Source organism: Anabrus simplex, chromosome 2 (genome assembly GCF_040414725.1).
Source record: "Anabrus simplex isolate iqAnaSimp1 chromosome 2, ASM4041472v1, whole genome shotgun sequence".
Classification (NCBI taxonomy): domain Eukaryota; kingdom Metazoa; phylum Arthropoda; class Insecta; order Orthoptera; family Tettigoniidae; genus Anabrus; species Anabrus simplex.
In genome coordinates, this window is record NC_090266.1 from 671,532,487 (window position 1) to 671,558,417 (window position 25,931).

The window sequence follows — 25,931 nt, forward strand, 5'->3', positions numbered from 1 at the left end:
GTTACTGTCATTAACTGCTCCGTACTTAATGATTTTCTCGCCTCACGTTGGAGCGGCATTTTATGTGACTTGCCCCTTTTAGGAGAACAATAATTGAACGAGAAATGCTACTATGCAAGCTAAGGGCGCCAATCTTTAAGTTGATGACTTAAAGACAAAAATTTATAATAAAGCTTGGACGGACTCTCATCACAGGAATGGGGTGATAGTGCACTAATCATTAAGCAGGAGAATTAGAAATCAAAAGGCTAATTAAGGCAGATTGATTAAAGTGAACTAGGAAAATACTATTTATTATATTGAATATAAATGACGACGGTTTAACGAGAACTGAATTTAAAATAGGAAATGAATTTAACAAAAAAATTGAATGACTCTACTTCGCGAAAACTTGCAATATTTTTAACTCGCTTGCTCACCATGTAGTCTTGTTCTGCTGGTCCTTGGAAAGCTTCCATCCTTGTAGCTGGAACATCACCGGTCGTCTTTGAGATATCTTCATCTGCAGCTAAGTACCATTCCTGCCTTGCAAATTGCATCAACCACTAATTGGATGATGGCTTTGAAACTATCACACTAGTCCACTATGGTACAACAACCATAAGACAAGTTATCAGACCTAAAGCGAAATACAAGATAGAAGAAGAATCATCATGCCAAGAGCTCCAACACGCCCTTTTATAACCTTCTCTGGCTCTAATTACAGGTCGCTACACGTGGTCCAATCAGTTGACACGTCTCTCCCCACTCCAGATATTAAAGTTGATGGGTCCCAACCATGATATCAACTGTTCTTCTATTAGCCCTTTCACTCAGTATCCATGGCAACATGACGCTCCTTTGAAAATATAGGCGGTGATCAGTTTGAATTATTCTGGTCGAAATACAGTAGCTGTCGTTACAACGCTTGAACACGTGCTTGCTTTTCCCAGAATTTGATGTCTAAATTTGTCCTTCCTTCTTCCTCGGTGATGTGGCAAGATAGAGGAAAATCTACTGCAAGTTAAATTTAAACGAATGTCGCAAGAATCTAAGTTAATATTAGGATATTCAGCCCTCGTTTACAAGTCGTAGTTACAAAGTAATGAAATGATAGTGAGCAAATGATCAAACACGAATTATAATAAAATTACATACCAAGATAAATATCATGACGTTAAATTCCTGAATTAATTACACATAATAAAATTAACATAATTACACTGTGACGTCTGGAACGTTACAAGTTATTTGATCCCTACTCTGATGCGCTGTTTTGAATGAGCAGTGTGCATACTTAAGGCAGAGGCTGACGTAGTAGTAGTGGTGGTGGTGGTGGTGGTGGTGGTGGTGGTTGTAGTAGTAGTAGTAGTAGTAGTAGTAGTAGTAGTAGTAGTAGTAGTAGTAGTTTTTGTTATGGCAGGGGAAAATCTTTTAAAGACACCACTCTGTGTGGGAGTTGGATTTCCACCAACTAAAAACCCCTGCCCTCTTCACTCAATCCATTCTGGAACTGCTTGTCGGCATGACATCAGAATGGAGTGATGTATATTATTAAGTTCTTCCTTTCTCTTCTTTTTCCTTCATCCCCATAATGCTTGTCGCCATTGCCTTTACTGTGTTCCAGGCAAACAGGCTCTCCAACATAATCTGAACCAGATTCCCTGGCGTGAGTCGTCGGCCAAGTTGTTGGCAGGCTTTCCTTCGTTCTTCTTTCCATTGAACACAGTAGAAAAAAGTGTGTTCTACTGTATCCCTTTCAGAACAGTACCAACAACCATCTCCCTGCGTCTTTCCCATCTTCATGGCGTATACGCCGAATCTTCCATGTCCTGTCAGGATCTGCGACAGATAGTAATCTACCTGCCGATGTCTACATATAAGCTAGTCTCCTATGTCGGGTATTAGCTTTTTTGTCCATTGGCCAACATCGGTTGTGCCATCCCATCGGTCTTGCCAGTCTAGGAAGAGTTGGTTCCTCAAGGCTTTCTTTTCTTCAGCAGATATAGTCGCACCCCTTTCATGCCAAAGTTTTCTCTCTACAACAAGGAGGTCAATGGGAATACTGGCAGCTACAACTTGTAAAGCTGCTGTCGAAACAGTTCGATATGCACAGGTAACTCTGAGTAGCATTTTCCTCTGTACTCTTTTCATAGCTCTTCGGTGAATCTTCCTCCTGAGTGCATTGTGCCAGATAGGTGCAGCATAAAGTAAAATGGAATATACTGCAGAGCACATAATCTGTCTCTTAACTGTTCTTGGTCCCCCGATGTTAGGCATAAGTCTGGCTAATGCCGATGCCTTCTTCTCTGCCTTTTGGGTTACTGCCTTCACATGTGCACCAAATGTGCAATTCCTGTCAATAAGAACCCCAAGGTATCGTACAGACTTCCCTGGGATAATCACTGTATCATTTAATAAGAAACGGACATTTTTCCAATTCCTGGAACCTTTCAAAATTGCAGCCTCAGTCTTATGTGGAGCCAATCTCAATTTATTATGTACCATCCAAAGGTTAACTCGTCTCAGTGATTCATTTACTCGGAAGGTCAGTTCTTCTACATTCTCTGCTGTTACCACTATTGCAAGGTCATCTGCATAACCAATAGATGTTGTCCCTTTTGTCAGCTGCAAGCGTAAGACACCATCATATAGAATGTTCCACAAGGTGGGTCCTAGAACAGATCCCTGTGGAACGCCAGCACTCATTTCAAGGTCTTCTAAATCATGAAGTCGTATTCTTCGTCCTTTGAAGTACTTAACGATTATTTGTTGTAGATACCGAGAAATGTTCATCCTACGAAGTTCTCTCAAAATAATGCTCCAAGAAGCAGTGTTAAAAGCATTTTTGACATCTAGCGTTATCAAGGCAGCCCATTTCTCACTGCTTTCTGCCTGTATTTGAATCACCCTCTCAATAGCTTGGGTTGTGGTTCTACCCTTTCTAAATCCAAACTGGTTCGAAGAAAGTCCTCCCTGTTGTTCAAGTTCTTTCTCCAGTCTAGTTTTAATCAATCCTTCGTAAAGTTAGCTCAATGTGTTTAATGAGCAAAGTGGCCTGTACGCTGATGGATCTAATGATAGTTTCCCTGTCTGCAGTAACAGCACTAGCTTGGCTACTTTCCACTTATCGGGGAGTTCACGCTTTTTTAATAAATCATTGAAGACTGATAAGATCCAACCAGGTGCCACCTCAACTGCATACTTGATGGCTTCTGGTGGGATTCCGTCTACACCTGGTGCCTTACCAGTCTTCATATTGCGTGCTACCTCTTGTAACTCAACCACAGTAAACGGTTCTGCAACACAAAAATCTGATTCCGTTTCAAGTCTGTCATTAGTACAAGGGAACAACTCCATTGCTATGGCTTTCATTCTATCAGCTGGGAGCTGAACTGGTACCCTGTTGATTATTCGACCGGTCACTATCTTATATCCAGTCCCCCAGATATCACTGTCTAGATCTTCGCATAGCTTTTGCCAGAGATTTCTCTTAGAATCCTTTATTAGCTTTATTAGTTGCCTCTTTGATGCCTTATAGTCAGCTTCTAATTGTATTAAGTTGACCTGGCTGATTTTTTTCCTAGATCTTGTAAGAATTCATCTCTTGCGATTGCAGTCTTTCCTTTGCATGTCTATTTCATTGTTCCACCAGTAAGGGACTCGTGTTTTATATTTTGTTGATCCCCTCAATCGGCTGGTCCTACAAGCATCTTTAAGAGCAGCAGTTACATCTTTTAGAGTATGTTGCACTGTATCTACAGTTTGTGACATCCACTCGATTGCAATTATAGAAGTTTCCCAATTATAGTTCCACACCGTTTTCGTGATATCATTAAGCTTCTTCGATCCCTTAACTTGAAAATAAATAAACAGATGGTCGCTGAGAGATTCATCTTCCATAACTTCCCAGTCAACAATGAATGATGCTATACCCTGCGTTGAGCAGGTGACGTCTATGAAAGACTCTGAGTTCCCTCTGGAAAAAGTTGGTAAGATTCCAGTGTTATGAACCACCAAGTGTAGGGTCGCTATCCATTCTGCCCAATATTCTCCGCTACGCTGATCATTCAGCCAATGAATCGGACTCCAGGTATACTTACTTGTGACATTAACATTTACTGAAATGTATTTATGTGTAGTGACCTGTTGTTAGTTAAACTTGGAAATGTTACATGCCTAACAAAGAAAATACTGTGAATATTCAAGGTCTGTATCTGAAATAAAGAAAAAAAACATTAGGCTATTTCGTACCTAACGTGAAAATAATTGTTACAGTGCGTACTTATGAGATGATGTGTCTTCAAAATAATTTGCAATTATCTGCTTCATTTCTTTCAGCAGTGGGTGATTGTGATGATGATGAGACCAACAACAGCAAACCACAACTATTTGGAAATTACTAGTGTCACTTTGTTCTCATTAGGACTGTTTGAAAACATTGATTTTGTAGTATGGATTGGAGTAAAACGCACAACAGATTAATTACTGGTACCTCTAGAATTTCTGTGAACATCTTTTCATGAATTATTGGATCTTATTATTTCAGCCCTGACCACTTTGATAAGGAAAGTCCCTAAACAAATGGATCCATGGCTGGCTGATATCCTTACTCCGGTCTGGCGGATTTTAATACAGAATGCAGATATCTATCGAACGACTGTTATAAATGTCAGGCAAAGACATTTCTCTGGGGATTCTAGTGTTGACTCAGATGGTAAGTTAATTTCTTTTCTTTTGCCACTGGTCTTTCTTTATACTGTATGTAATGGAATGCACCTTAAGAATCTCATGGCAGGTGGTTTTGGGGATTACCAATTCTTTGTTATTGCTTAGCAGTACCCATCTCGTTTTGTAGTTATTAGGGGAGCGATCAACGGCGTAAATTCCTTTTTATGCTTTTATCTCATGGTCTATATTTCATTAATACCGACCACCCAATTATTTGAAGAATTGTTCCTTTCTTTTCCTTCATAAGAGCAAATTAGCATCTTCATATTATCCCATGGGGCTGGATAACATTTAATTTTTAAACCTTGAAACATAAACCTCAATACCATCATCAAGTAATGTCTTTTGTAACTTTTATTACTAAAATACTATTTTGTGCTCTTCAGGCAGTATGCCAGTACAAAATAACAAGTATGCTTGAATCGTTATCCACTGTAATAAATTATACACTAGGCTATATATATTTTTATTACCCTAAAATTGAGAAGATTGGTAAATCCTAGAATTTACCGGTAAAACCGAACATTTACCATCGCGGTGTGGTATCAGACCAAAATTTCTTATGAAATGCATAGATTTTGAACTTTTACCAAGAGAAGCTGGTAAATCTTAAGATCTGCCCATGCAGACTGGTAAAACCATATTCATTAAAAAAAAAAAGTTATTTTGTTAAAATTTGCCATTCTTTGCATATCTTTCAGTTTACACATGCATTTTTAACTCATTTTAGGATCCATTTAAGAGTCTATAATAGCAAATCACCTTAGCAATTATTGAAATAGTTTGTATTGTCTGTAAAATTATGTTAATTAAATATTCTTGCATTCCAATGTGATTATAATGAACAATATTCCATAGTAAAATTAGTGAAAAATGTTATATTTATAAAATGTTACTTTGTGAATGTTAATTTTTGTTACAACAAGATTGACTGTTTTGTCATTTAGAATTACATAACATGGAAGATGATTTGCACAAGCATTTTTTTTTACTTGTACACTTTTTTAAACAACTGCACTTTTAGAATCCTCGTCCTCCAACAAAAGATAGTTTGGTAACCACTTCCCGTACATTAATTTCTTTTCTCCCTACTTCTGCAACACTGATAACATTTTCCCAGCACAATGTAAGTTGGTTCCTAGTGTACAGTGACTTCAGTTTGCCAGCTTTGGTACCAAGTTGATAAAATTCATCATTCTGAATATTCATCACCACTGCTGTTATTGCTTTTTCATGAATTTTTGTCCGGTCTACATCCGGTATTTTAATTCTCACATTCTCTCCAACTGAAGGTTTTGGAATTTTGTTACGTGAGGCTGCTTTCACTTCTTTTGCTTGGAAAATCTTTGGCAGCCTCTCAGACCTGCTTCATTTTATTAACACTGTTGGAAGTTCTCAGCATCTCATCACAACCATCAGTTGATGCCGGTCTTTCTGCCTTAACTGTCATCAAATTCTGTACCTCTGGTGCTTCTACACCTGCTGCAACCGCACTTTGTAGCCATGTTCCTTCTGTTCCAGTATTTGATTCACTGAAATCACTTCCTTGACCATCATCTTCCCTTTTTTGTGAGTCAGTCAGTGTAGTGTTTAACATTGTTTCCAAATCTTCTTCATTGTTTACATTTTTTATTAAGTTACGTGGAACAACTGAGCTGGCAATGCCCATTTTCATGGGAACACCAAACATGGCTTCATATGGTGAACATCTGTTCCCTTCATGATAAGCCCTATTTTTCATAGCTTGCACAAAACTTAACCCTACAGACCATTTTGAAGTTTTATTTCTTTCCATCCACGTTGATAACATATTTTCAATTTCTTGATTTGCTCTTTCAACTGATCCCTGAGATTGACTGTGCCTCGGCTTCCCGTGGACTATCTTTATATCCTTGCATATCCCACATTAACTTTGGATGACTTGGTTACAAAACTATCTACCATTATCAGAATGAAGGATATTTGGGGCACCAAAGGTGGTGAAAATATCCAAAAGATTAAATGCTACTACATCAGCCCTTTTCGAAGTTGGTGCTCGTAGGATAAAAAATTTTGTCAAATGATACTGGTATGCAAGTATGAATTTCAACTTACTTATCTGGGTTTGCCTGCATGTCGATTAAGTCAGTATGGACATGGTTCACATAACCTCATATAAGTAACGATTGATTCAGCAGTCACATTACTATACTTACGATTCAATTCCATAACATCCGAGTTCAGCCACCATGGCCTGTAGCAATGTGGGTCTCCTGTATTGTGCTAAACAGTTCATCAAAACAAACTTAATAACAAATTTCTTCTTTTCCAGCAGACACTGTTGCTATGAGTTTCTCTTCACCTCTGATGTTGAGAACATTATATTGCTTCAAACGTCTGTAGTGAACAGGTTTTTTTTGGCGAGGGTTTTTGCATTTTTCATTTCACTTAACAGAATATTATATTGCTGAGTAGTTACATAAGAATTGTTGTCCTTCTCCTTATTCACTGATTAACTTAAACGTTGATCAAATCTGTAACGCATAACATCACTCATTCTGATGCAAAGCTGCACAAGAGACAACACTACTAATACGAGTTGCTAAGATGACCGAACTTGCGAGCACGATACCTGACACAGACTGAAGCTACGCAGCAGTGAGCGGACTGAGAACAAAAAATTGCCAACAAATAAACATGCCTGAACCTGCACAACGGAAGTGGGAGTCTTCGATACAGCTTTTACCAGTTCGCATGGATAAATCCTATGATTTACCAACGTCTCTTGGTAAAAGTTCGAAACCTATGCATATCATAAGAAATTATGGACTGTTACCATACTGCGATGATAAATATTCGGTTTTACTGATAAATTCCACGATTTACCAATCTTCTTACTTTTACAGTAACACACATATATATATAGGCCTATTCCCTTTTCTTCTCAGTTATGGCATTTTATATCTTCGTGCTTGTCACTCTGACTCCGGTTAAATAAGATGAGCTTTTTTTTTTTTAAATGTCACTTGTTTAATGTCGCATTAACACATCAAAGGTTTTCGGCGATAGAAGTTCGGAAAAGGTTGGGATTGGGAAGATAGCAGCGGTGGCCTTAAGACCAGTACAGTCTGGTGTGAAAATTGGAATCCAAGGATAAGCATCTTCAGGGCTTCCAATGGTGGGATTCACACCTGCTGTCTAATCTCCCAAGGCAAGCTCACAGCTCTGTTACCCTAATAGCACAGCCAACTTGTTCAGTGATGCTTTAACATTTCATGTTGTGAAATATTGCCTATTATAAGTAGGGAACGGATTTTTATGTGCTAAAAATGTGAAAAATATTTATTTTTGATGTGCTGAAAAACTTTAAATTATGTGATAAAAAATTGAAATTATTTTCCTTTAAATATCACATAACTAGTCGCGCTCAAGAAGTAAATCAGTATAATGTTTTGTATTAGAATATGGTGCTACCAAACGTGCTCCTTAAGGCAAAATGATGTCTATGTATGGAAACGTACTGTATGGTATATTAATTTTTGATATGCCAGAGTAGATATTATGAATGGTTACTTTTTTAAAGGTAATATTTTGTTTAAATATGGCAAAAGCAACCTATCATCTTTGAAAAAATAGTACCAGTTCGTACTCACCCATCACACGCTGGAATATTAGTTGCTAGAAGTAGTCTCAGAATTGCAGTGAACAACAAAGGTCATCTCCAAATTGTCCATCACAAATGCATGCCGATTATCTCTAAAGAACGCCTTATACTGCGAAAACGATCGCTCCACATCACAGGAAGTCAGACGAGCATGTCCAACAATAACGCCATCAATTTCGCCAACATGAGCACCCTCTAATACATTAGAAATTTGGCACATTGTTTGAAATCCTCTGTTTTTCCTGAACAAATTTTGATATTTGACCTGTAACAGTGCCTGTACCTGCTAAGCCTTGAGTGAATCTAATTTATTTTCAACAGCGCGCACTTCCTTCACTGTTTCGGACAACAGGTTAGTGGATTTTTCAAGTATGTCTATAGTTTTACACAAGAAGCTTAGATTGGCAGATATAAACGCCAAATCATTTTTCAAAGAGCTGTCTTTTAGTATCTCTTGAAGAATCTCAATTGACAACGCGTCGTTTTTATCTAGCACGTTCACAGCGGATGCAAAACTTTCGAAATTGTCTGCGTAGTATACCACACCGCTAAGCCAGGTACCCCACCGGGTAACAATAGGCAGAGGAGGAAGCGCAAGATCTGGGTTTTTCTCTTTAAAGAGATTGATTCTTGAGGGTGCTTTTACGAAGACTTTTTTGCCATTAGACACTAATTTACCACTTGAGGATACTGAGCCCGCACAGTTTCACATAACCTGTGTAGAGCATGAACAACGCAAGTTACGTGTATCATTTTCGGAAAGCTCACAGAAAGGCCTTCGGCTGCCTTTTTCATGTAAGCTGCACTGTCAGTAAGGAAAAGCAATACATGGTCGTATTTTATACCTTTTGGCCAAAGTAAGTGCATGGCTTCATTGAATAACCTAGCTACAGTGACATGGTTTGCAGCAAGCATTTCTTTACACGCTAGCAAATAAGAATGTTCGCAAGCAGTTTTGTCATTCTTCAACACACCAACTACAACATTTCCTACTTTTCTGCCACTTGAATCAGTGGTTTCGTCAAAGCTCACCCACAGTTTTTTGCTATCACATACTGCCCGAATTCTCTGTAAAGTTTCTTCGTAACATTTTGGGAGACACTTTTTCCTTAATGTGGATTCGTCTGGAGGCTCAAAATTAATGTACTTTGTTAGGAAATTTCTCAGTCCCGGATTATTCATTTTACCAAGAGGAATGTCGGCGCAAACAAATGCTCTGCACACATCTAAATAATACTGGGAATATTTAGATGGGCCTGCATTTGAAGTAGCTGGTTCAGCTATTAGTAATTGTCGCGAACGCACACGCGAAGCAGCCGCAGTATGCTTTTTTTCCAGACAAATGCTGGATTACTTGAGAACGTTGATCTTCACATACTGTTTTACCACACGGTTGGCAAAATAAATACTTTTCCATCGGTAGTGAAAATGTTTTTAAATTCCACTACATATTGTTGAAGACGTGACCTTGTACTCGACTTCTCTTTTGGCATTATTTTGCAGGTTACGACACACGCATTTACGGTGAATGACTGTTTCAATAAAAAGAATAGCAGCGGACACTGAAGGAAATATTTCTTATAAATCCATACAAAATCACACGACCACGGGAATGATATATGGAACCGAATAGCTAACCTTAGTCTTAGGAGTGATGAAATTCCACTACCTAATGGTGGGGCAATATTCTTCCGAGTCTCCCATGTTGTAATGGAATTATGTCACCTTATCTCTCCGTGATTGCCTTTCGCTGATATTCTATAAACAAAACCCGAGAGGGCTGACTCATAAAGAGTTGGAATGACATCATGCAAAGAAACATCTTGTGCAGCAAATCAAATCGCTGTCTAAATGTAACGATGTAGCCAGTGACCAGCAAGTTTTAAAACTTATGGAGGGAAGTCCATAAATAGCTGAAACATTCAGATACATTATGCTAAGTACACTGTTAAAAACAATACCGTAATCGTAAAATGAAAATATGAGCATTGTTTTATAACACAGAAGCATTTTAAATTTTATTGATCAACAGATATTGCCGATTTATGTGCTTATTATAGATTTTCTTAAAATATGTATTTATATTTAAAAAATATGAAAATATGTGTTTTTATGTGAAATAAGATTCAGTTTTTACACTTGGGGATGCACAATAGGAATAATGAACTTCGTAACTTGAGCTAAAACTTACGCAAAAAAATATGTAATTACAAAAAAATCCGCTCCCTAATTATAAGAAATTACATGTAAATCTACCACCCACCATAGAAACACTCAATAGTGAATGTATCCCTCCACATAGAGTTGACTTCAGGAAACCTGTCTGACTAAAACTGGGCTTAACCCACATGTAATATAGACTCCAAGTAATTGGGAAAAAGGTCAGGAAGAAAAAGTAGAAGAACATAAGAAATTAGATTGAATATTTACTTGCATTTCTTCTTCTTCTTCTTCTTCTTCTTCTTCTTCTTCTTCTACCTTAGTTCCCATTTCTAATTCTCTCCTGGGTCGGGTTATGAATCAAGGGCCTCCATCGTTGCCTGGCTCTCCACTACTCTTTTCATGCTTCCAATATTTCTTCTGTCTTACCTTCTTTTTCCTTCACTGTCTGCACTATATCCGGCCACCTCTTTTGAGACCTTCCTTGTGGTCTGTTTGCTGTTTTTTTCTCAGTAAATATCTTGTAAACTTGGTCTTCTGCCATTCGCTTCTTGTATCCATATAATTTCAACTTGCTTGTTTCTATCCTGTCATCTCATTTTCTTTTTGTCTGTGTCCCTGCTGCACATGTCAATATTGTTAACTAACAGGTCCACTAGAGAACTTCTTCGTCCCACAGTACACCTCTCACACTATGCTAAAAGTAATCTGCTTGTTGTATTCTCTTTCCAGTTTCCTCAGTATTTTTCCCATCTTCTGTAATTTCACTTCCCATGTATTTGAAACTTTTTCAAAACTTCTGTTTGTTTTGCAGTTACTTCTATCTTCCCCTTCCTTCCTTCCTTCCTTCCTTCCTTCCTTCCTTCCTTCCTTCCTTCCTTCCTTCCTTCCTTCCTTCCGTCCTCTTGCCACCACTGTTTTACACTCTTTGTGCTTATTTTTATTCCAAACTCTTCTATCACCTGATTCCATAAATTAACTTGTAGGCTACTTATAACTACTTCCATTTGTTCTGCTCCTTATATCAGTGTCCTCTTCAAACTGTGGGGCCTTCGCTGTACTATTTCCAATCTTATGTTTTATACACTTCTGGATTTCATCCATGACTGCGATGAAGAATTTGGGGAAGTCCTGCACAAGTCCTGTTTCCATATCAGACCATTTTGTTCCTCCTGTCTTTATTTTTACACTTCTAACACAAGTTCAATTCGTAGCTTTTACTATTTGTACTTCTGTTCTCTCTACTTGTTTTTTCCTCAGTGTATCCCAAACCAACTGCCTAGGTACACTGTCATGGGCCTTACTGATGTCTACAGATATCATCAGCAAATCTTTCCCAAACTCCCTCTTTTCTTATTATGTGCCTTAGCATGAAGATCAGTTCAAATCTGTATCTGTCTGTCCTAAAGAGACATATTGTTTTTATTACATTTTCTTTGTTGATTTCATCCTCAATCTTGCTTCCGAAAATCCCCTCAAATATCATGAGTACATATGAAATAAGAGTTATTACAGTCCTTTTTATCTTTCATGAATAATAGGATTATTACATCCTTACCCCGATCTACTAGGTCTTCATTTCTCTTCCATATCCTTTTAAATGTGCTTAAGTTTGAAAGTATGGTAGGATCACATGAAAAATCATACAATTTCCACAGGGCAGACTTCATACAAATATATAATTTATTAAAGATATGTGAGTGGGGTAATCTCAACAAATGTGAGAATATAAACAAAGCTGTTGATATCTTTTTATCACCCATTGAACTCTGTAGTTGATCAGTGTGTTCCCAAATCAAAACATTTCAAACGCTCGTACCCTGTTTGGTTTACTAAGTCCATAATATCAGATTTGAAACTAAGAGAAAAATACAGAAAAAGAAAGATTTGTCTTAATACTATCTAAAAAATATACCCGTCTTAGGTCTAAAATTTAGTCTGACATCAAAGTAGCGTACAAAGATTAGAGGTCAATATAGTAAAAGATAACAATAAATGATGGAATTTTATAAAGAGTAGGAAAGAAAGTAAAACTGTTTTTACAAAAATGGTATATAATGGTAATGAGTATTGTAAATCACAGGATATACCGGGCGAGTTAGCTGTGCAGTTAGGGGTGCGCAGCTGTAAGCTTACATCCGGAAGATAGTGGGCTTGAATCCCACTGTCGGCAGCCCTGAAGATGGTTTTTCGTGGTTTTCCATTTTCACACCAGGCAAATACTGGGGCTGTATCTTAATTAAGGCCACAGCCGCTTCTTTCCAACTCCTTGGCCTTTCCTATCCCATCGTTGCCATAAAGCCTATCTGTGTCGGTGTGACATAAAGCCACTAGCAGAATAAAAAAATAAAAAAAATCACAGGATATAGCCAATCAATCAATCAATCAATACTGATCTGCATTTAGGGCAGTCACCCAGGTGGCAGATTCCCTATCTGTTGCTTTCCTAGCCTTTTCCTAAACGATTTCAAAGAAATTGGAAATTTATTGAACATCTCCCTTGGTAAGTTATTCCAATCCCTAACTCCCCTTCCTATAAATGAATACTTGCCCCAGTTTGTCCTCTTGAATTCCAACTTTATCTTCATATTGTGATCTTTCCTACTTTTATAAACGCCATTCAAACTTATTCGTCTACTAATGTCATTCCACGCCATCTCTCCGCTGACAGCTCGGAACATACCAGTCGAGCAGCTCTTCTTCTTTCAATTCTTCCCAACCCTGCTGTCCATCTCACAATATTTTCGAGGTCACGTTGCAGTTGCTCACAATCTTGTAACTTATTTATCACTCTATAGAGAATAACATCATCCGCAGAAAGCCTTACCTCCGATTCCACTCCTTTACTCGTATCATTTATATATATATAAGAAAACATAAAGGTCCGATAATACTGCCTTGAGGAATTCCCCCCTTAATTATTACAGGGTCAGATAAAGTTTCACCTACCCTAATTCTCTGAGATTTATTTTCTAGAAATATAGCAACCCATTCAGTCACTCTTTTGTCTAGTCCAGTTGCACTCATTTTTGCCAGTAGTCTCCCATGATCCACCCTATCAAATGCTTTAGACAGGCCAATCGCGATACAGTCCATTTGACCTCCAGAATCCAAGATATATGCTATATCTTGCTGGAATCCTACAAGTTGAGCTTCAGTGGAATAACCTTTCCTAAAACCGAATTGCCTTCTATCGAACCAGTTATTAATTTCACAAACATGTCTAATATAATTAGAAAGAATGCCTTCCCAAAGCTTACATACAATGCATGTCAAACTGACTAGCCTGTAATTTTCAGCTTTATGTCTATCACCCTTTCCTTTATACACAGGGGCTACTATAGCAACTCTCCATTCATCTGGTATAGCTCCTCTGACCAAACAATAATCAAATAAGTACTTCAGATATGGTACTATATCCCAACCCATTGTCTTTAGTATATCCCCAGTAATCTGATCAATTCCAGCCGCTTTTCTAGTTTTCAACTTTTGTATCTTATTGTAAATGTTATTGTTATCATATGCAAATTTTATTACTTCCTTGGCCTTAGTCTCCTCCTCTATCTCGACATTATCCTTGTAACCAACAATCTTTACATACTGCTGACTGAATACTTCTGCCTTTTGAAGATCCTCACATACACACTCTCCTTGTTCATTAATTATTCCTGGAATGTCCTTCTTGGCACCTGTTTCTGCCTTAAAATACCTATACATACCCTTCCATTTTTCACTAAAATTCGTATGACTGCCAATTATGCTTGCCATCATGTTATCCTTAGCTGCCTTCTTTGCTAGATTCCATTTTCTAGTAAGTTCCTTCAATTTCTCCTTACTTCCACAGCCATTTGTAACTCTATTTCTTTCCAGTCTGCACCTCCTTCTTAGTCTCTTTATTTCTCTATTATAATAAGGTGGGTCTTTATTATTCCTTACCACCCTTAATGCTACAAACCTGTTTTCGCAATTCTAAACAATTTCTTTAAACCCATCCCAGAGTCTGTTTACATTTTTATTTACCGTTTTCCACCGATCATAATTACTTTTTAGAAACTGCCTCATGCCTGCTTTATCAGCCGTATGGTACTGCCTAACAGTCCTACTTTTAAGACCTTCCTTTCTATCACATTTATTTTTAACTATGACAAAAACAGCTTCATGATCACTAATACCATCTATTACTTCAGTTTCCCTATAGAGCTCATCTGGTTTTACCAGCACGACATCCAGGATATTTTTCCCTCTGGTTGGTCTCAAACACTTTTCCCAAATACAATATTGAAATTAGTACTAATATTTCTGAATGTAATTATTTTCTAAATTGTTTGGACATTACTAAAATTACAGAAGATATGGTTGTGGCAGCCATAAAAAAACTTAAGGCAAAGAAGTCGGTGGGGCCTGATGAACTGCCCCCATACATCTTTAAAGCATGTTTAGAGTATGTATGCAAACGGTTGACAGTGTTGTATAATCTCATACTTAAGACCAGTACTTTTCCCAACAGATGGTAACATACAAAAGTAACGCCAATATTAAAAGCTGGTAACATAACTCAGATTAACAACTATAGGCCAGTTGTCATCACCAGCAAAGATATTTGAGAGCATAATATACCATCATAATTTTCAACATACCAGATCTGTCATCTCAGATCAGCACGGATTTATCCCAAATAGGTCTACGGTAACCAACCTGATTAATTTAACGAAATCTGTATCCACCGAACTTGACAAGAAAGGGCAAGTAGATGTTATATATACAGATTTTCAAAAGAGATTCGATAAAATACATCATGGGGTTTTAATAATGAAGTTACGAACGTATAATATTTCTAAATCACTACTCAAACTACTGGTGTCTTATCTCAAGAACAGAATTCAAGTCATATAATATTAAATGCACCTATCTAATAAGTTCACCCCTCGTTCAGGAGTTCCACAAGGATCAAATTTGGGACCATTATTATTTTTATTGTTTTTTGAATGACCTCCCCGAAAAAGTAAAATTTTCTGAAGTTGTATTGTTTGCCGACGATGTAAAGTTATATAAATTGATCAAAAGTAATTATGTCTGTATCGAATTCAAAAGGACCGGAATTAACTAAATAAGTGGACCAAAGTTAATAACCTACCTTTCAATATTAATAAATGTAAAATAGTGAGTTTCACTCGGCGAAAATCTAGCATCAAACATCAGTATGAAATCGATGGTAAACCACTATGCGTAGTTAGTGAAGTATGTGATGCAGGTGTTACATTTACCTGTGACCTAAATTTTAAAACTCATAGTGAAAATATTGTCAGCAAAGCTCACAAATGTATGGGATTTGTTATCAGGAATTCATTAAGCTTTTCTTATACGACCTTGATAATATTGTATTGTACCCTGATGAGATAGGCCCTAGTTTCATGATTTGATTTTGATATGAGAAATACAGATATAAAGGAATATTAAATGAATACAGTGTCAGTTTTGTGTGGACGGGAGAATTTCGACATAAGCTAGACATATCGCGACTGTCCGTCGCCACAGTGTAAGCTTGTCATTAGGGGGAAAATGTTTCTTGGCCAGAAGATAAGAGGATTAAAGCTAGAGTTCACAACAACGAAGTAATGACTTCGAGGAAGTGAAAGAGTATATATTTCGGACCAAGGGCGAGCAGATGTATCACCAATACCGAGAATGTGACGTGCCAGTTTTTCCACGCCCGAGGCATTTGGTGTTGTCAACGTTACAAGGAAGAGATTTCAAACTAACCAAAGCGGTGTTGACCAATGAGAAAATTTATCATAGGCCCGCAGATAAACCAACATAAGAAAAACTCAGAGTGAACTCCAGTTAGCTTCTCCGAGAACAATAATTAAATTATTCCAACCACATAATTGAATAGAGGGGATTTTTGTGATATCATTCCCATGTTGATTAAGTGTAATCGTAATAAATTAAAGTAATGAATTCGTGGAAATGACCCACGCTATCTCGCCATTGGTCGAGATGAGCACGCCATCAGGGACGCCGAGTTAGCGCGCGAAAGGTGGAGGACAGAAATTAAGTGATATTTCCATGATCACCGAACGATATGAGTTCAGAATACGACACATGATCAAGATGGCGGAGAGCTCAGTCATAGTGTAAAGTGTGTGTCAAGGCTAACTCGTAAATCTGCAAGATAAACAGCAACTAAGTGCCGTTCGCGACCTAATCTCCATAGTTTTAATAATCACCGTCCAATACTGACAAAAATCATGACGCTACGGGATGTAGTTCAAAAGGTATCGGCAATTGAAGATGTGATGCAGCATTTTCGCGCCCAACTCAAGGAGGCGACCAGCAGCGCCAACCGGGAGGAGAAACTACAGCGGCTGGAGGAGGAGTTCTGTGCGTTTCAAGAGAAAGTGTCTGGTGAACTGAAAGACATAAAAAACAATATTTTAAAAATAGAAGAAAAGCTGGACGAGCAAAGAGAACGGATGGACGAAGCGGAACAATACAGCTGCCGAAACTGTCTAATTTTGCATGGCGTCCCGGAAGCACCAGGTGAAAACGTGTACGCTAAAGTATTATCAACTATTAAAGAAAAACTGGATATCGAGTTTAATATGTCAGACATTGACCGTTGCCATCGCCTAGGTGTTCCGAAGCGAACAACGGCTGATGTGGTTGCCACGGGTAAACGCCCACTGATTATTAAGTTCCTGCGGTACCAGGATCGTGACCGCATTTGGAGGGCTAAACGTTGGCTAAAAGGCACGCACCTTCTCCTGACGGAATCGCTCACGGGTACCAGGAAAAACATTTTAAATCGTGCACGAGATCACTTTGGCCTAAATCGTGTCTGGAGCCAGGACGGTCGCATTGTTGTGCTATGTGACAATGGACGAAAAGTGTTAATTACAACAATGGTACAACTTGTTAGTTTAATGTAAAACACGAGTGAGCATTGATACGGACTCATTACTGAGATGGCATTAATGGATAATATTGTAGTTTTAAGTAAATGTGCGTGTATGTGTGTGAGTGAATGTGATTGTGCCCCTGGAAGTACTTGTGGTGAAAACAAGGTGAGTAAGCAGAAGTCTTTTCTAGATAATGGCTAGTCACAATACAAGTGCTATTTCTACCTGTTGTGGTGACCTTGATGTCAGTGACCCGCTCCCACCTCCTCCCCAGTCGCCCCCCTCACCCTACCCTTCAACAGCGTCAGTGGGAAACATTCTCAGAGAAAGTCTTTCAAGATATCGGCGAGCCCTACAGTGTTGTCATATTAACGCACAATCGTTAATGGCTCACATTGACGAAATACAATCCCTCTTTCATGATAGTAATACCTTGCACTGCATATGTGTAACTGAGACTTGGTTACAACCCTCACTTAACTCAGGCCTGGTTGAATTAAATAACATGACTTTACATCGTCTAGACCGAAGAAAACGTATAGGGGGAGGGTGTGCTATATACTGTCGTAATGATCTCAAAAGTAAAATAGTGGCTACTTCAGACCAGACGATTCCCAATCGACCTGAGTTTATGTTTATAGAAGTTTTGGCTAACAATCAAAAAGTACTGATCGGAGTAGTTTACAAACCCCCAGACGTAAGACATATATCGGACCTTGAAATTTGCTTAGCAAAGTTAATTCCACTGTACGAAAATATAATTATACTTGGAGATTTTAATACAAATCTGCTGACTGCGACAAACGACTCATTACATTTACAAAATATGTTCTTTAGCTTAGACCTGAACATCCTACATCTAAATGCTACTAACCATCTACATACAGTAAACCGGACGACTCATACTTTGATTGACTTGATCATAACTAACAATACTCAGAAAGTTTTAAATCACGGACAGCTTGCAGTGCCAGGTATTTCTACCCATGATCTAATATATGTCTGCTATTCATTAAAGATGCCAAAATATGAAACTAAATACATAACACGCAGGGATATAAAAAATCTGGACAAGGGAAGAATACGACACGAAGCATATTATCTGCTGTGGAACGATATTTTACACATGGATGATATTGACGTAAAAATAAATAAACTATCTGATCTGGTGTTAGAACTGTATGACAGATTTGCTCCCAAGAAAGAGATCCGGGTGACTCGACCACCTTCTCCGTGGCTGACTAGTGAGATTAAATCAGAAATGGCAAAGCGTGACTCATGGTACAGAAGGTTTAAACGAACGGGTAATGCTAATGACTTTGAAAATTACCGCGTTCTCCGCAACAGGGTTAAACAGTTAATCAGAAACAGTAAATATAAACACATATGTCAAGTATCGAAATGCAAGAACTCGACAGAAATATGGAAACAATTACGAACGATGGGTATAGGTCGAACGTTATCAAAGCAGGCGCCGAATGTATCCCTTGATGACTTAAATTTACACTTCACGTCGGCCGAATCCACTGTAAGAGGAAATAATAATAATAATAATAATAATAATAATAATAATAATAATAATAATAATAATTTTCATAACTGTACAAGTAATAATAATAATTTTTATAACAGTAATAGTAATAATAATAATAATAATAATAATAATAATAATAATAATATTCATTTTATGCCAATTCAAGATACATTTGTGTTTAAAGAGGTTGGTATAAATGACGTAAAACGAGTTATGTATTCTCTCAGATCAGATGCTGCTGGACACGATGGCATACCTCTGTCTTTCTACAAATATATCATTGGTGCCATCCTGCCAATCGTAACACACATTATTAACTACTGTTTAACCCAAGGAATTTTCCCTACGGCGTGGAAGGATGCCCTCGTCATCCCAATCCCAAAAAAGGATGGACCCAGTATTCCTTCAGATTACCGACCAGTTTCTATCCTACCACCCCTGTCCAAAGTGCTGGAACGCCTGGTACATGAGCAAATCCTTACGTACTTACATAAATATGCTTTACTTGACTCTTACCAATCAGGCTTTAAGAAAAAACATAGTACCATGACAGCTCTGCTGAAAGTGACAGATGACATTAGATATGCAATGGACAACAAACAAGTGACAATACTTACTCTTTTAGATTTCAGTAGCGCATTTGATACTGTCAATCCTAGGTTGCTTCTTTCCAAATTACAGTCCTTAAACTTTAGCCAGAAAGTGCTGGAATTTTTCTATTCTTACCTCACAAACCGCCGGCAGTGTGTGGTTGCAAATAATAATAAATCAACGTGGCGAACAAAAAATATTGGTGTTCCACAAGGGTCAGTACTAGGCCCTCTCCTATTCACATTATATATAAATGATATCACCAGATCAATTAAGCACTGCAAGTACCATCTTTATGCTGATGATCTGCAAATTTATTACCACACTAGAACTAATAATATACAACAAGCAATATGTAATGTAAACGCTGACCTTGAGCAAATTAATAGCTATGCAATTAAAAACAACCTTAAATTAAATCCCCATAAAACGCAAGCCATTATCATCGGTACATCAAAGGATCTTCACATTTTAAAACAAAATTGCATTCCTCCCGTAACTTCAAATAATACTGTTATACCTTATTGTGAATCAGTTTCTAACCTTGGTGTTATTATAACGGAAACTCTAAACTGGTCAGCGCAAGTTAAGAATATCTGCAAAAAGGTTTATTGTGGCTTGCACCCCTTAAAACGTTTCGAAAATGTATTCCCTCGATCACTAAAAATTCAACTTGTTCGGTCATTATTATTTCCCATTTTTGACTACTGTGATGTAATTCTTACGGATATAACAAAAGAATTAAGCTTGAAACTACAACGCACTCAAAATGCTTGTCTTAGATATGCTATGGATTTACGGTATGACGCTCGAGTTTCTCCCTACTATAAACAATTATCTTGGTTACGACTAGATGACAGGCGTAAACTACATGCAAATACTCTTATGTACCAGGTACTTTCGGAAGACATCCCTGCTTATCTCTCCAGCAATTTTCGTCACCTTGGTTCTTTACATCTCCATGATACTCGCTCAGTGTCCCTCCTAGAAATACCTGTCCACCGAACAACCACATACCATCGATCATTTACTATCACCGCTTCGGGATGGTGGAATGCTCTTCCCAAAGACATCAAGGATGCTGCATCAAAAAGTATATTTAAAACCTCCTACCAGCAGTTCCTCGTTAAGTGCTTCCAGCAAGGTACAGTACCTGTATGAGTGAAACGAGTGATTGTGTGTGAAAATGATATGAGATTATTGCACAATAAAATAAATATTGGTTTAATATAATAATTTAAATTAAATTAAAAACATCCACATTGTATTTACGAAGTAGAAGTAGTCTAAAAATAGCTTAGTAGTAAGTACAGTATTTAACTTAGATCTAGTCTTGCAAGGATACAAATAGTTAAATTTTCATTTAGTATTTTTATTAAGCTTACTAGTATTTTTACATTCTTATTTCTTTTGTTGTGTATTGATTTTTTTCCTCAAACCTGTATTAAGTAGGCAGTTACTTTTTCTTTCATTCTTCTTTGCATGTATATATTCTTATTTTTGTCTTAAATATTAGTGTTATTTGTAGTTCTTAGTATTTTAAGTTAATGTCATTGTATGGAATAATAATAATAATAATATGTGTGTGGTTAAGTGTAAGAAAGGGCCAAGAGCCCTAACTTCGCCACAGAAAATAAAGGCTTTATCTATCTATCTATCTATCTGTATCGCCAGTGTATTAAATAGGATAAAGCAAGAGATCCAAATCCACCTGCATATGCTGATTTAGGATAACCAACCCCCCTCCCCAGGAGCTGACCGCGGATGACCCCGGCGGGAAATCATATCGTCCATAAAAGTCCAGTAGCGGACCTCACATCACTCAGTTCTTACCAGTCACCAGTCGTTATCGGTCACCAGTCGTGTCAGTCGTAATGAAGTAGTTGAGACTCTGACACGTTGACTCTGTAAGTCAGTACCTCGGGACGCATTCAAAGTCAGTTAAAGCTGAAAGTGCGTGAATTATTAGGAGAATGAGTACGAACAGTGAAATTATCCATAGTACCGAGTGTAAAAATTCAATACAACTGTATGTTGAATTTAATAAATGTCATGTGATTAAATAATAAATAATTAACGGAACGCCGATAGTACCTTTGGAAGGCAGTGTGCGGAGCCTGAAGTAAACACCTCAAGATAGACGGTGAATAACTATCAGAGCAGGGAATTATAGGAGCTAGGCGATTATCAAGACGGCTTAGAAATAAACCAGGAAGTGCCGGTTGAAGACGCGATACGCGCCGGTTCAAATGAACGACATTTCGTCGTAATGTGTCACGACGTGTGTTTCGGGCGTATATGAAGATTATATTGTGCGAGTGTCAGGGGTCTAGGAGCACCTATAAGTGGTTTTTTTTTTTTTTGTTATTAGTATTCCTGTGTAAAATAGTGTAATAAGGTATTAATCATGGGTAGTCACCCAGAAGTGTTTTATTGTGTTAAATTTGTATTGTGCGACATGATGGACGAGTAAATCACCATGGGGCCGTAAGGCCTATATCTCATCCGCTACGAGACAATGGAATTCTACATAGGAATGAGTGCACAATTTTGATATTTGGGGGATGTTATCGCGACTAAACGGGGTTCAGTGTAAATTAATTATGGTTACTTAACATGGTCCGCCTCCCGAGTCCATGATTTTATTTTTTTCGTTAGACGGACGAACTAATTTATATTAACGTAATAATGGGTTAGATTAATTAATTTGAGTATTTGTTTGTTGTATATAATGTAAATATGGGATATATTTCTTTCAATTAATGCATGCTGTTCGTAATACTTTGACTTAAGTTCATTTCAAGTGTTAAATTCTTTTTTTTGTGCTAACCCATTTATTTGAATTTCATTCACTGCGGTGATCATTTGTATTTTAATTAGGAATAATTTCTATTAGACAGCCAGATTATGAAAGAGCCAGAGTATGTAAGATTTGTGTTGCGTACGGAAGGTCATTAAAATACTAATAATAATAATGTTTGTGAGTTGACAAAGGAAAGTAAATTAATAATAATATTTGTGCGTTTGCGAGTTAAAGTATAATAATAATAATGACAGTGCTTCGTGAGTTAGCCAGTGCAAAAATAATAATCAATGTGGAGATGACATGTAGCGTTAAAAACTTTCATTCACGTAATCAGTTTGATTTTACGTAAATTTTTGATTTTACGTTTTTTTTTTACTTTATTTTAACCATTAAAATTTTGTTTAAAAGCGATAAAGGCACGTGAATTAGAATGGTCACGATATGTTAAAAGCCCAGAATGATTTGAGCCCATATTTAGAGTTGGAAGTCATGAGGGACGAATATCCGGCGTGAAATAAATTGAGCCGTATTGTTTGTAATGATGAAATAGAGGAATCTCAAGGCCTTAGATGATATAAATGCATATGCCGGTGTTATTAGTGGTAGAATCCACGCACCGAGGATTAATTTATGAATTAAATGTTTGAAGAGTTCCGATGAAAGGAAATGGACTTCATATTTGAAGGAATAGTTTAGCAATCGCCGGCATTGGAGGTATTTGCCCAGCCGCGATGTGCCATAGGTTGTGAGATGTGTCTTGGGAGGACATGTGTCCCCATATAAAATTAAAGGCAGTACGAAATTGAAGGTACGGTCCCGAATACCGTGTTGTCCCGACCAATATAAAGCAGATCTTAGTGGTTCATAACGGGATTTAACATATGTGACTAAATTCTAAAGAGTGGAAATTAAAATATCATCGTTCCATTTTTAATAATAATAATAACAATAATCATACTCCAAGTGAATCTTGTCTAAAATCCAGTGCTTAGTGCCAAGATAAATCGGAATCGTAAAAGGGGTTATGCGTTAAACATATTAAGAGTGAACTACCGTGTAACAGGCGAAATTAATTTTTTTAAATTAATAATAATAATAAAAAAAACTAAGCTACTTTTTTTTTTTGTGAAGAATTTACTTTTTTTATATTTTGGACATAATAATGATGTTGGGAGTAGAAATGAAAGATTTGAGATTTTAACTAATAATAATAATAAATAAAATATTTGAAGAAGGAGAAGAAGAATAACCAATGAAGCTACTTTTTTATTTTTTTATTTTTTTGATGAAAATAATAAGAGCGAGAAGTTGAAGTATTATAGCGAGGATGATTACGGGTTACGATAATCACGATTTCCACTATTAATAATAATAATAATAATAATAATAATAATAATAAAATATTTATGAGGAAGCTGATCATTATATTGTGCGGATAAATTAGGAGGAAAAACGACCCTTCGTTTGAAACATCGGCAAGGGTTGGCATATAATCATCCCGGATGACAAATGATAATAATCAAATGCAGGATTATAATTGAAATTAATGATAATAATAAATTAATTGATGGTAGTCAAAGAATATGATAATGATCAGATAAAGAATGGTAATGATATTATTTAATAATCATAGGAGGATATGCTAGGGACAGTCATCCTGTGTCGAACTGCTCTGAACCAGATGTTGGGTTTTCACGGGGAGATTGTTAGCAGTAGATACGTAAATAACCCACGGACGGCACATGTTTTCATGGTCAGAGCATAGTAATGAACCTTTCCGTACGTCTTGTCATATTGACAAGTGTAAATATTGAAATAGGCTTTGAGTTAATGAACTCTATCTGGCGTGTTTGTGAATCTGGAAATAATAGGCTAGAGTTTGTCTGTATTATAAATTCCCGTTTTTTTCGAGGCGATAACATTTTCCAAGGTGGGTGTCCGGCTCACCAGAATGTACATACCGGAAGTGTCTCATGTCCAAACGGAACGAGGAGACGACAGTAAAAAGTTACTGTCGTGCCTTCGTCTCCGAAAGAAGATCTCCAGCGGTGAAACGTCCAATCATACGGATGTGAATTCGATCCCCAGTAACCAATTGGGGCGAATTCACCAGATGTCTTACCCTACCAGAGTAGTGAGGTAAAATCCAAGTATTTTGTCATTTATTTTTCAGGATGAAAGTGTCCCAATGTAAAATTGTCATCATGTGTAGTATGCAAAATAAGTGAATAAATTGCTCCTCATTGCAATTTCAATAGGAAACAGTTTCCATATCTTTTCATTGTAGTTAGTCCAGTATGCCCATGGAATTTAAGTTGTCACTTCCCAGTCCTATTGTGGAGTCAAAAATTTGTATCCATGAATGAGTCGTCCCCCGTAACCTTAAATTTTCATGCCCCATTCATCCCTGTGTTCATTTGATGCGCCGATATATTTTTTTGATTTTCTTTATATAAATTTTTTTTATCGTTTTCGAACTGATCACCCCTGAGATAAATGCTAGTCTGGGACTCAGGAGGTGAGCGGGTGCAGTATAATGCTCTTGTAAGATTAAGACTACAATATGCCTCAATTATTTAGAAGCCCTACACAGTGAAATATGTTGATCTAATTGAGAAAGACCAAAGAAAATTTCTCATTATATTTATTACAAGAGGTTTGGTTATTATCCCTACTACGAATCGTACGCCCTAATTCTCAAAGCTGTTGATACTAGGGAACTATCCCACACAAGAAATTGTCAGGATATGTACTTCCTTCATAAAGTAATAAGTAACAAAATTGATGATAGTATAATCAGAGAAAGAATTGGCATTTATGTTCCAAATGTAACTCCCAGTAGATTCTGGAATATATTCTTCATACCGAAAACTAACACAGACTCACACAAGAACTCTTTGTACATAATTATGACGTATAATCTAGTATACCACCTTGATATAGATATCTTTAGCATGTTGGAAAACCAGTTTGCTACATCCTCTGATAGAGTTTTACACTCTTTGTAAGATAAATGGCATCCCGATATAACTAAATGTATCCAGTAGTAGTATTATTTCCTCTTCCTATATCTCTTTCTTTTGTAATTAAATTCTATTATTAATTTAAACTATTACTTTACTGTATTACTTGCTGATAATATTTAAAAAGTAGTGAACGCTGTAATGCTTAAATAAATAAATAATCTATGCAATCACTGTACTCTTACTGGGCCTGCAGTTTTTATCATTTCCATAGCTACCTGATCTTGTAAAGCTTCTTCTTTTTATCTTGTTCTTTTTCAACCATTATTTCTTCTTGCTCCCTTACAAAAGCTTGTTCTGTGAATCTAATATTCAATAATTTTGAAAGATACTCTTTCCATCTTTTTATGTCATAATCTGCCGAGCTTCTGTCTGTACAAACTTTGTATCCTCTCGTATTTTATTATTAATCCCTACACCTTTTTACTTCCTTTAAAGTCTTCCTGCAAATTGTCTGCAGATCTTTCGTGGCATCTGTTTTTGCCTACTTGCCTTTCGGCACACTTCCTTGACTTCTCGATACCTTTGCTTATTCTCTGCCTTTCCTTCCTTTAACCCAATACTG

The 25,931-nt window shown here is 37.1% G+C and overlaps 1 protein-coding gene across 3 annotated transcripts in view; it reads left to right on the forward strand.

Moving 5' to 3' along the window:
• Ipo9 (Importin 9) overlaps positions 1–25,931 on the forward strand; it is an 839,375-nt gene that overhangs the window by 105,454 nt on the left and 707,990 nt on the right. For all 3 annotated transcript variants that reach the window (XM_067141231.2, XM_067141230.2, XM_068226247.1), the window contains one exon: positions 4,529–4,696. In XM_067141231.2, coding sequence (XP_066997332.2) covers positions 4,529–4,696 — 168 coding nt within the window. The remainder of the gene's footprint in view (positions 1–4,528; positions 4,697–25,931) is intronic.